Here is an 11,887-nt window from a genome sequence, read left to right as displayed (position 1 = left end):
TTTCCCCTCCTCTAGACAAACCTGGAACCCACTTCACAGCAGCGCCTCCTATGCCTCCTGATGGTGAGTGGCGGTGGTTGGGGCAGGTGGTTGGCACACTGATAATGGGGGGGGGGATGGACAGGGTTACTAGGATTAGGACTGTTTTGTAATGTGTACACCAGGTGTATTTGGAGTAGGAAGCTGGGCAAGGGAACCTGGATCCCTTCCAGGGAGTCCACAGGGGCCCTTAGGTGCTGGTCAATATTCTGAGCAGGACCAGTCTTAGAACCTACAAATTGAGAGATAATGTCAGAGGATTTGTGTGAGGTTTGGATGGACCACTGAAGTCAGTCTGTTTGTGGAGGGATTCCTTTTCTTTGTCTTTTTCCCTATTCAGGAAAGGGTGGGGCTGGAAACAGACAGAAGGGAAAGTGGATTGGGTAGTGGGGGAGGGCTCAGTAAAGCTAGTGACAGCTGCTAGAGGGCCTAGGTCTGACCCTGGAGTGGGGGAGGGAGCAAATGATGGAGGGGGCAGGCTGACCTTTTTTATAGCATTGTGGGCTGGGGCCAGCTCTCCCAGAGCGGCTGCTAATGTGTAGGCTTCTGTAACTAAGTTAATGATAAAGAGGAACTGACCAGTGTTAGGAAAAAAAAAAAAAAAAAAAAAAAGCAGAGACTAGTAGGAATAGACTGTATCTCAGCTAGCCCAGCCTGGCTCCTTACAGCAAGAGGGGTACAGTTCCCAGCCCTGTCCTTGGTACCTACTACCCCATCAACTCTGCTGCCTGGACACCTGACTAGTTTTGTAGAAATCATATGTCTTGTGTTAACTTACATGTGGCAGAGCCATGGTTTCTGGTGTTTTTGGTTTGGGGTCAAGGGTTGAGACAGGGTCTCTATATAGCACTGGCTGTCCTAGGATTTACTATGTAGATCAGGCTAGCCTCAAACGCACAGAGGTCCTCCTGCCTATGCCTCTCAAGTGCTGGGATTAAAGGCGCATGCCACCATGCCCAGCCATGATTTCTGTTTTGATCAGGATATGGGTTGTGCGGACTTCAGGAAATCCTAGGATTGAGGTTGTGGGTGTCATTATGAGAATCGACCCTGTTGTTTTCTTTCTAGAAAGCAGCCCTGGGTTACATAGATAGTCGGGGTTATTTTCTGGGTCTTTAGAGTAGAGGAAAGTATCCTGGCACTGATAAGGCCTCCCTCCTTCTGTTCTAAACTAGGAAGTCAGGATTAAGGTAGAACTCTCTAGGGGCCTCAGCAGTCTGTGAAACCAGGGAGTTTCCTTGGGAATGGGGAACCCAGACATCTAAGAGTGGGAACTTGATTCAGATGCAGGATATCAGAGGGTCTCTCCTACCTTTTGATGGTCAAATGGGGAAAGAAAGGTGTCTGTAACCAACTGCCCTTTATTCCCTGAGTCTATAATGTTAGCAAGCTGGCAGTGTGTTTTTTGACTCACTTGGCCAATAGGCTTTTGGTCCCAAGGACTGCTAGTTGGGCAGTGTTGGGGTATAGTGGGAATGGAGGCTGGTAGTGAGTGATATAGGTGCTTCTGACCTAACCCTAGGCTCTGGTTTTATGGCCCTAAGTCTTCATCCCTGACACCAGTGTCCTTCCTGAGCAGCTGCTCCCCCAAGATCTGAAAGGCCCTTTAGAGTCCCAAGCCCAGACTGGGTTGTGGTAAGCCGAGGCTATGTCACCAGGTGCCTCTGCCTGGGAAGTTATTATCAAGGCAGTAGGATACCACTGTGTGCTCTATGACCTTCACTATTACTAGAGTTGCAGAGACTATTGACTGAGTTGATGGATGAGTAAGCAATCTGCCTGTTGGGATGGGAAGCGGGAGGAAGTGACTCTCACTTCTCCACATTTTTAAAAAAGGGACTAAATCACTCCCAGTGAGGTGGGTTGTTAGTAGGTGGAATGTGCCCTTCAGTGTGGTGCATGAGGTTGGGGCTGAGTGTTTACAGACTAGGGGCAAGAGGCCTAGAGCTGTCTACATTCAAGGTAGGCTCAGGAGGGAAGAGAGCTTCCTTCTTGGTAATTTCAGCTTCTTCTGAAATCCCCCAAACTGCCAGATGTCTTCTATCCTTTATACACACTGCATTCCCCACAATTGTACATGCAAGCCCCTTATTGATATCCAGCACTTGCTTTATACACTTTAGACATAGGCCATGGCCCATGGGCAACCATCTGTTCCATCTCCAACCTACCAAAGACTAGTAAAGAAGTTAAATATACTCTCTACTACCATGGTAGATATAAAAAGTACAGGACACCTCCAACATCATATGGAAAGATTGCCTGTATAGGAAACTAGGAGACCATGGAGAAGTTCCACAGGGCCTAAGGAGACACTTAGTGGGCGACACAGATATGATCCATTAGAGACTGTTGAATCATAGGTGCCCAGGTGTGCCACCTGTGTTTATGAGAGGCAGTGTGGGGAAGTGACCAGGAGCACAGATGGGAACTGAGCTAAACTCTGGTGTTTATTAGGGATATGGCTTTGTCAGGAAACCTCACTAAGCCTCTACTTTCTTTCCTGATATGTGGGTATTGCATGATGATACTTGAGTGGTGCCTGAGGTTCAGAGCTATTAAAACAGCTCTGCCTGCAATGTGCATGCATGTAATTACTTCATCCATACCTGTCTTCAGGTGGTCTCAGATTGGGCCTGTTCTAACATTTAGTTAAGAAACTTGTCTTGGGAGCTGTCTGGAGGCAGAGACAGGCATATCTCTGAGTTCAAGGCCAGCCTGGTCTACAGAGAGAATTCCAGGACAGCCAAGATTACAAAGAAACCTTGTCTCAACAAAACAAAACAAAACACAGAAACTTGTCGTGACCATGGATGGTAGTGTGCACTTTTTTTTTTTTTTTTTTTTTTTTTCCCGAGACAGTTTTTCTGTGTGACAGTCCTGGCCGTCCTGGAACTTGCTCTGTAGACCAGGCTAGCCTCTAACTCACAGAGGTCCTCCTGCCTCTGCCTCCAAGCACTGGACTTAGGTGGTGTGCATTTTTTAACCCCAGAACTCAGGAGGCAAAGGCAGGTGGATCACTGAGTGTGAGACCATCCTGGTCTACAGAGCAAGTTCCAGGACAGCCAGGGCTATAGAGAGAAACCCTGTCTCAAAAAAAAAAAAAAAAAAAAAAGAAAAAGAAAAAAGAAAAGAAAATTGTCTTGAGCTTTTATGATCTCTTGGTCCTGTGGGTAAGGGATACACTTAAACTTCAGTAAAGCAGGTATCACCGTGGGTTAAGTGATAATTCTTCTTTCTTGTTGTTTTGTTGAGATAGAATCTTACATTTGTAGAGCTATATGTGGGTCTTGGTGGGTGAAGGAATGAATAGCTGCCCTTGGCTGTGGGTTTGAGACCTGGGAGAGATTGGCTAGGCCAGGTAATCCAATAGAGAGGCCCAAGAAGTATAGACACTATCAGTCAGCCAAAGACCTGGGTGCCAGGCACAGACCCAGAGATTGGACCTAGGGACACCTTGGTCAGCAGCTAAAGAGTGCAGCCATCGAGCATCAACTCAGCCTCAGAAAGTACTTATTGAATTTGGTATGAGACCTTGAGGTGACTTAAGTAAGAGAAGGCCAAATTTGAGGATGGTACAATAGAGAGAGAGGTGTTGGCCAGGCATGAAAAGAGACCACTGGTGAACGAAATATATGTTTATTTTGAGCCAAGACAGGGAAGGCTGTTGGTACTGACAACCCTGCTATCATATACTCTTCTCAGTACTTGTTGGGGCCCCTTCTCTTACATTTGCAGACATTGGCAAATCATAGCTCTGGGAGTAGGTACTTCCTGTCCCCATCTACAGAAAGGGAAGGGGCCACCAAGGCACAGTGTGGGAACGCCTGGCTCTAAGCTGAGGAGGGTAAGCACAAACACAAAAAGCCATAGTGAAGGCAGGCAGAGGTTCCTATGATTTTACCCTTCCCTGGTGGAGGCAAGGCTACACAACAAGGGAGGCTGGGTAGCACATTGCTGTGGCTGTCCACATGCACCCTGTCCTCCTCAGAGATATCCAAGATTGCTTCTGGTTAATTTCTGAGCGTGATATGAGGTGGTGACAATTACACCTGATTCAACACTTAGTAGATCTAGGTAGCTGTAGCCTTTAAGAGGCCTGCCCACCTCATGGTTCATCTTCTCAGAGGGTTTCAGCCCCAATGCTGTGCTTAGGAAGGCTTCCCCAATGGGTATCTGAACTTTGAATGTACCAGTGTCCACTTTACTTGTGGGATTAATGAACAACACCTGGCCCTTCCCCGAGCCAGTTAGGCTGCTGAAGAGGTTCAGCAACAATGCGTGGGCTGGACATTTGCAACACCGAGACTACAATGTTAGAAAACTCTTGTGTGAATGGGTGTGTGGGGCTGAATATAGGAGGCAGTTGCACTAGGACAAGATTCAGGACTTGAATGAGGACATTTTCTGAAGTAAGGGCCCAGAAGGACAAAAGGGAGGTACCTGTGTGATCCCAAAGAGACCTGTGCCACTGCCAACTTGAGTCTGGGTGGGAAGTATTAAAGGATTATAAATGGGAGAAGCTGACTGTGGGGGCCTTGGAAGGTGAGGGGAGTAAACAGAGAAAAGAGTAGAAACAGTACAGATTGGGGCAGGGCAGGACATTGTACTTGTGCAGGTGAGAAAGACCTTTAGAGAGGTGGTGGGGAAGGAGCAGTGAAAGAAGAAAAAGGTGGATGTGGAAGGAGATTCCAGACTCCTAGTAGTACATAGTGCCCATTAGACCCTGAGGAAAGTGAAAGAGGTTGGGGGTTCTCAGAAGGTTGTGGAGGTGGTCCTTACTGGGAGGTAGCAGGAGTCAGCTGGAGACAGAAGCAACCCTCAAGAAAGAAACCCAAGATGAGGTTAGTCTGAGTTTTGTGAAGTAAAAACAGACAGATCTAACACCCATAGCCAGCTTCCTTCATTCACACCTCTCAATCTCCTCAAGTTAGCAGTGGCAAGGCTCTTTGAGATTTCATAGACACCTCAGTATATGCCCTCACCCAGATCCTTCAAGGTCCTTCCAGCTCAACCTCAGGAACCCACCCACACTGGAACTGAGCACTGAGGCTTATGTGAATGAAGCTAAGGTATTCATAGCTGGGGCCCTTCCGCTGTGTGTTAGAGTCCATGGAGGTGTGCTGGGAGTGAATGTTTTGTCCTATTGTTGGGACATGAACTCTCTACAGTGGTAGAGTATAAGGTGAGGGAAGCTGCTCTCCCATGAGGGAAGGTTCCAGAAGCCTTCCAGAGTGGGGTTGAGCATGTGCATTGATGGCTATCAGTTGTAGGATGTAGGTGCTTATGTGTTTGAGGTGAGCTCAGTCATGTGAATACTTAAATAGGGATCTTCCTATGAGATTTGGGCACAAACAGAATGTGATGCAAAGACTCATGGGTGTGTGCACCTAGAAACAATTCCTGGCCAGCCTGCTTCTGAATACCCTTCTTCTGGTCTAAACTCAGTATGCAGGGGAATGTTATGTGGCTTTGGTGCTGTATGTGAACCCAGTGTTGAGGATCCAAGCCAGGCCTCCTGTGTGTGCAAGAAGAATGTCTGCCCTGCTACTGTGGCTCCTGTGTGTGGTTCGGATGCCTCTACCTATAGCAACGAGTGTGAGCTACAGCGTGCACAGTGCAACCAGCAACGGCGTATCCGCCTACTTCGCCAAGGACCATGTGGTAAGTGAGTATGGGCTGTGTGTGTGTGTGTTGGGGGGTTGGGCGTGGAAAATCAGCATGACCTCACCTGTATACCCACAGGGTCCCGGGACCCCTGTGCCAATGTGACCTGCAGTTTTGGCAGCACCTGTGTACCCTCAGCCGATGGACAGACTGCCTCATGCCTGTGCCCTACTACCTGCTTTGGGGCCCCTGATGGCACTGTGTGTGGCAGTGATGGTATTGACTATCCTAGTGAGTGCCAGCTGCTGCGTCATGCCTGTGCCCGCCAGGAGCACATCTTCAAGAAGTTTGACGGCCCTTGTGGTAAGCAAAGCACTCACTATATTTTGCTTCTCCCATACAAGACTCTTCTATGTGCACTGGTGACAGCCCTTAATTTCTACTCTCGGACTCTAGACCCCTGCCAGGGCAGCGTGTCGGACCTGAACCACATCTGCCGTGTGAACCCACGTACACGGCACCCAGAGATGCTTCTGCGGCCAGAGAACTGCCCTGCCAAGCACACACCTATCTGTGGAGATGATGGGGTTACCTATGAAAATGACTGTGTCATGGGCCGTACTGGTGCAACCCGTGGCCTGCTTCTCCAGAAAGTACGCTCTGGCCAGTGCCAGCCTCGAGGTTGGTGCTCCCAGAGGACTGATCCAGCCCTGCCACTGTGGCTCATTAGGTCCCACTTCTGTATACCTCATGTTCCTACTCACCATGTCAGGTACCCATGAGTACTCTGTACATGATAGACAGTTGGTGTGATACTCTGCCTATCTGATCTGCTTGCCTGCTCCCAGACCAGTGCCAGGAGACTTGCCAGTTCAACTCTGTGTGCCTATCCCGCCGTGGCCGTCCCCACTGCTCCTGCGATCGTGTCATCTGTGATGGTGCTTACAGGCCTGTGTGTGCCCAGGATGGGCACACATATGACAATGACTGCTGGCGCCAACAGGCTGAGTGTCGGCAACAGCTTGCCATTCCCCCCAAGCACCAGGGCCCGTGTGGTGAGCAACTTGGGATCCAGCTGGGAATAGCTGGTCTTGCATCATTCCTTGTCCCTATCATACACCATTTCCATTCCTTGTCATGTACCTCCCCGAGTCCTGGGCTGGGGTCACTTGGGGAAGGTGCTGGTATGTGGAGGCTATGAGGAGGGGAACTGGGGAACCTAGGAGATGGGACAAAGGCAGTGTGCACTTGGCCTTGCTACACCAGCAGGTCCTCTGGTTCATCATCAGTCTCCGTACTGTTCAGGGCAGACTACTTGGGTGGGCAGGAATGGATATGGTCCTGGAGATTCCTTACTCTGGGAACACAGTGCAGTCCCAAGCCTCTTAGAGGTAGATTGTAATTTGGGAATTGAGGGACCAGTGGAGAGGGTGGAGGAAATTGGGCAGTGGCCAGCAGGTCCCTTTGGGGCTGTGGGCCTCTATGGCCCTGCCTACCTCTGCTGTCTGTCTTGGTCAGTCCTCTGTCCATCTTTCTTTCTGCATCTGTCTCTTCTTGGTCCTTCCTTCCCTCTCGGCTCCGACTCTTGTGTCTTCCAGCCTGATCTGCTGGCAGGATGAGGGGACGCGCCTGCCCGTCAGGAGCCCACAGCCCGAGGTCTGCCCCCGGCGCGGCTGCGGGGAGTGGCTTGCTACTGCCTGGCCTTCTGGTCCTCAGAGCAAGTTGACAGACACCCTCTTCCCTGTGTAGTCTGTGATTGTGGGGTATAGGGTTTTCCCACTCATGGGGGAAAAGTTTCAACCCCCATGTGCATATTATCCTAGGGCTGCTGGTGGTCCAGGGTCAGTGACCTGCTATGGACAGTCAGAAACTCATATGTCCCCATCCACCTCTGTTGTGTGTCTGTCCCTTTCTCTGCTGTGTCCTGTGCATCTAGGTCTTCCTCCACCATTCCCACCCTGGAGAGGGGCTGTTGCGTGGGAGTGGGCTTTGTCCACATCTGGAGGAGAATGTGGACTGAGTGCCACATCCTCTCCAGACCAGACCCCATCCCCATGCCATGGAGTGCAGTGTGCATTTGGGGCAATATGCACAGTGAAGAATGGGGAAGCTGTGTGTGAGTGCCAGCAGGTGTGCTCGGGTATCTACGATCCTGTGTGCGGCAATGATGGTGTCACTTATGGCAGTATATGCGAGCTGGAATCCATGGCCTGTGCCCTCAAGCGGGAAATCCGGGTGGCCCGCAGAGGACCCTGTGGTCAGTGGTGGGCAAGTGGGTTGGGTTGGGAGGAGGCTTTTGGTCAACATGGTGATAGAGCTTCCTCCCCAGACCGATGTGGCCAGTGCCGTTTTGGATCCCTGTGCGAGATGGAGACTGGACGCTGTGTGTGCCCCTCTGAATGTGTGGCCTCAGCCCAGCCTGTATGTGGCTCTGATGGGCGCACATATGCTAGTGAATGCGAACTGCATGTCCATGCCTGTACACACCAGATCAGCCTACATGTGGCCTCAGCTGGACACTGCCGTGAGTGGGACCAAACGGGATAGGCTTCCATGATTGCTCAATCAGGGAATCACACTTACTCCTGCTTTTTACCATCTCCTATAGAGACCTGTGGAGACACAGTTTGTGCCTTTGGGGCTGTGTGCTCAGCTGGACAGTGTGTATGTCCCCGTTGTGAGCACCCCCCACCTGGCCCTGTGTGTGGCAGTGATGGTGTTACCTACCTTAGTGCCTGTGAGCTACGAGAAGCTGCGTGTCAGCAGCAGGTACAAATTGAGGAGACCCGTGCAGGGCCATGTGAGCAGGGTAAGCTCAGGTAACTGGTGTGAGGCCCTAGACCTCAGTCTCTGATGGAGACCTCATAGATGACTGCTCTCTTTTCCTGCAGCTGAGTGTGGCTCTGGGGGCTCTGGTTCTGGGGAAGACAATGAGTGTGAGCAGGAGCTATGCCGGCAGCATGGTGGTATCTGGGATGAGGACTCAGAGGATGGGCCATGTGTCTGCGACTTCAGCTGCCAGAGTGTCCTTAGAAGCCCAGTGAGTACAGAAGCTTTCTCATGGCTCCAGGATGGGTGCACTGGGGAGGGGGTCAAGGCAGTCCACATTGATCCCCTTCCTCTAGGTGTGTGGCTCAGATGGGATCACCTATAACACTGAGTGTGACCTGAAGAAGGCCAGATGTGAATCACAGCAAGAACTATATGTTGCTGCTCAGGGAGTCTGCCATGGTGAGTGGCTGTACAAAACATATCCAGCATGTGGTGGCATGTTCTATACATTTGTGCTTCTGTTTCACTGTGTGTGCTTGTTCTATGGTTCATGATAGAGATATAAGCTATGGGCATGCACGTGTGCTTTGGTGACTTGTATTGTTGTTGATGATGATGATGGTAGCTTTGTCTTTTGTTTTCAAATTTTATTTATTTATTTTGGTTTTCTTTTTGTTATTGTTATTATTATTTATTTATTTTGAGACAGAGTCTCTCTACATAGTCCTGGCTATTCTGGAACTAGCTATGTAGACAAGGCTGGCCTTGAATTCTTAAATCTACCTGCTTCCTGCTCCTTGGGTACTAGAATTAAAGGTGTGCACTAAACACTCAGTTTCTATGAGCCAGACTAGGTTTCCAAATGGAGGCCATAGGGAACAGGAGGGGGACCCACTAGGCACTTTAGCTCTTGTAGAAAAGAGATTGATGACAGGCTGGGAATGGTGGTGCATGCCTTTAATCTCAAAGGTAGGCAGATTTCTGAGTTCCAGGCCAGCCTACAGAGTGAATTCCAGGACAGTCAGGGCTACACAGAGAAACCCTATCTCCAAGGAAGGAAGGGAGGGAGGGAAGAAGGAAGGAGACTGCTGATTTATGTTTGTGCATGTACACAGATGTATACGCATAGGAATAAATAATATTTTAGAGGAATGTGAATGAATGCATATGTGTCTTCGTTTATGTGTACATTTATATCTGTATGTATGTTTGTGACTCCAGTAATATATATGTACATGGGGATGTGTATGTGGCTTCTTATATTTGTAGGTTTTGGGTTCTACATTTACTATATGTCTTTATATGTGATATGTTGGTTTCATCTATGACAGCCCTAGATTTTCGGTTCTCAGTGGAAATTGATGTCAAAAGGGATGAGTCATGTGGCAGAAATCACTGAGGCAGAATAATTGGGTTTAGGGTAAACATCCAGCACTACATCAAATCTGAATTCCTATGCATCTTTCCTCAGGCCCTACCTTGGCTCCATTGCTACCTATGGCCCTCCCCCACTGTGCCCAAACCCCCTATGGCTGCTGCCAAGACAATGTCACTGCTGCCCAGGGTGTAGGCTTCGCTGGCTGTCCAAGTAAGTATCTGAACCCAGCCCTGACCATGGTCTGACAGAGCTATACAAGCTCCTGTGACAAGTGCTTTCTCCTCTTGCCAGGCACCTGCCATTGCAACCCACACGGCTCCTATAGTGGCACCTGTGACCCAGCTACAGGCCAGTGCTCCTGCCGACCAGGTGTGGGAGGCCTTAGGTGTGATCGCTGTGAGCCTGGCTTCTGGAACTTCCGTGGCATTGTCACTGATGGTCATAGTGGTTGCACTCGTGAGTAACAAAGCTCCAAGCACTCCTGCCTGTCCACCCCATCACTGCTCATGTCTTGGCTTGACCAATACCTGGTAGGGTTCTGGGGTACGAGGGAGCCTATCTAAAGTATAGATTCTTCCCTCCCACTCCCTCAGCCTGTAGCTGTGACCCTCGAGGTGCCGTGAGAGATGACTGTGAGCAGATGACTGGACTGTGTTCCTGTAGACCTGGTGTGGCTGGTCCCAAGTGTGGGCAGTGTCCAGATGGTCAAGCCCTGGGCCAAATGGGCTGTGAAGCAGGTAAGGGCAGGACTGGTGCTGACCCCAGGACTCCCATTGCTGAGGGTGGGAGTACCTGAGTTGGAAGGGATCTTTCATGCCTACCCAGATTCCATGACACCTGTGACTTGTGTGGAGATACACTGTGAGTTTGGTGCCTCCTGCGTAGAGGAGGCTGGTTTTGCCCACTGTGTCTGCCCAGCTCTCACATGTCCAGAGGCTAACTCTACCAAGGTAAGGAGTGGAATATATGGAGAGTGATGGGGGTGAGGAGGCCTTTCCCAAGCATCCTTTTCCTGTACCCCAGGTCTGTGGATCAGATGGTGTCACATATGGCAATGAATGCCAGCTGAAGACTATTGCCTGTCGCCAAGGCCTAGACATCTCCATTCAGAGTCTTGGCCCATGCCAGGGTAAGGACCTGGAACAACTACCTACAACAAACCAGAAGGACTTGATTCTGTCCTGGCTCTAGCCCCTAACATCCCTCTTTTTTGCAGAGATTGTTGTTCCTGGAGCTTCCCCAGCATCTGCATCTATGACCACCCCAAGGCATGTTCTGAGCAAGGCACTGCCATCCCCCAACAGTGGCCTTCCTCTGGCTCCCAGTAGTACCATCCATGATTGGCCCACCCCACTACCCACATCACGACCTCAGACTACAGTCAGCATCCCCAGGAGCACTGCATGGCCTGTACTGACTGTGCCTCCAACAGCACCCACTGATGTAACCAGTCTTGCCACATCAATCTTCAGTGAATCTGGCAGCACCAATGGGAGTGGCGACGAGGAGCTGAGCGGAGATGAGGAGGCCAGTGGGGGCGGGTCTGGGGGTGAGCAGGGCCTCAGGGGCATGTGGGCAGGTCTGAGGGTGATGTGGGGGTAGAGCCCAAGAGTGGCTCCTACCCAGGGCTGTGCTTAGACTCCATTTCCCCAGGACTGGAGCCCCCTGTGGGCAGCATTGTGGTGACCCATGGGCCACCCATTGAGAGGGCTTCCTGCTACAACTCACCTTTGGGCTGCTGTTCAGATGGCAAGACACCCTCACTGGACTCAGAAGGCTCCAACTGTCCTGGTAAGTGGACAGTGGGGAAGGGTGTGAGCTTGAGGAACAGCGTAGATGCACCAGGAGTAGTACTGTCTTCATCTTGTGGTAGCAGGTTGGTATAAGGTTATAATATTCTGGCTCCAGCACTGGAGAGTGTCGGGGTTTGGAGATTTGGCACACACATGCACTCTGGTCTCAGCCATTGAATATGCGTTTGTGCCAAGGACCCTATACCTAACCCATCTTTCTCCTTGCAAGCCAGCTTGGGGCACCTGCTCCTAGGAATTGCCTGGTAACTGACACCAGCCCTACCCTGGGGTCCCCACT

At 50.5% G+C, this 11,887-nt stretch overlaps 1 protein-coding gene across 9 annotated transcripts in view; it reads left to right on the top strand.

Moving 5' to 3' along the window:
• Positions 1–11,887, top strand: part of Agrn (agrin) — a 32,248-nt gene that overhangs the window by 12,339 nt on the left and 8,022 nt on the right. For 8 of the 9 annotated variants that reach the window (XM_028891446.2, XM_028891442.2, XM_028891445.2 and 5 more), the window contains 17 exons: positions 16–63; positions 5,488–5,703; positions 5,785–6,009; positions 6,103–6,327; positions 6,495–6,701; positions 7,685–7,903; positions 7,976–8,170; positions 8,255–8,455; positions 8,538–8,686; positions 8,772–8,877; positions 9,890–10,006; positions 10,088–10,252; positions 10,390–10,533; positions 10,622–10,746; positions 10,820–10,925; positions 11,013–11,345; positions 11,450–11,587. In XM_028891446.2, coding sequence (XP_028747279.1) covers positions 16–63; positions 5,488–5,703; positions 5,785–6,009; positions 6,103–6,327; positions 6,495–6,701; positions 7,685–7,903; positions 7,976–8,170; positions 8,255–8,455; positions 8,538–8,686; positions 8,772–8,877; positions 9,890–10,006; positions 10,088–10,252; positions 10,390–10,533; positions 10,622–10,746; positions 10,820–10,925; positions 11,013–11,345; positions 11,450–11,587 — 2,919 coding nt within the window. The remainder of the gene's footprint in view (positions 1–15; positions 64–5,487; positions 5,704–5,784; positions 6,010–6,102; positions 6,328–6,494; positions 6,702–7,684; positions 7,904–7,975; positions 8,171–8,254; positions 8,456–8,537; positions 8,687–8,771; positions 8,878–9,889; positions 10,007–10,087; positions 10,253–10,389; positions 10,534–10,621; positions 10,747–10,819; positions 10,926–11,012; positions 11,346–11,449; positions 11,588–11,887) is intronic. The other variant, XM_028891449.2, reaches the window with a different exon arrangement.

The sequence above is a fragment of the Peromyscus leucopus genome, chromosome 2 (genome assembly GCF_004664715.2).
Source record: "Peromyscus leucopus breed LL Stock chromosome 2, UCI_PerLeu_2.1, whole genome shotgun sequence".
NCBI lineage: Eukaryota > Metazoa > Chordata > Mammalia > Rodentia > Cricetidae > Peromyscus > Peromyscus leucopus.
Note: the sequence above shows the minus strand (reverse complement) of the source record. Positions and strands in the feature narration are given on the sequence as shown.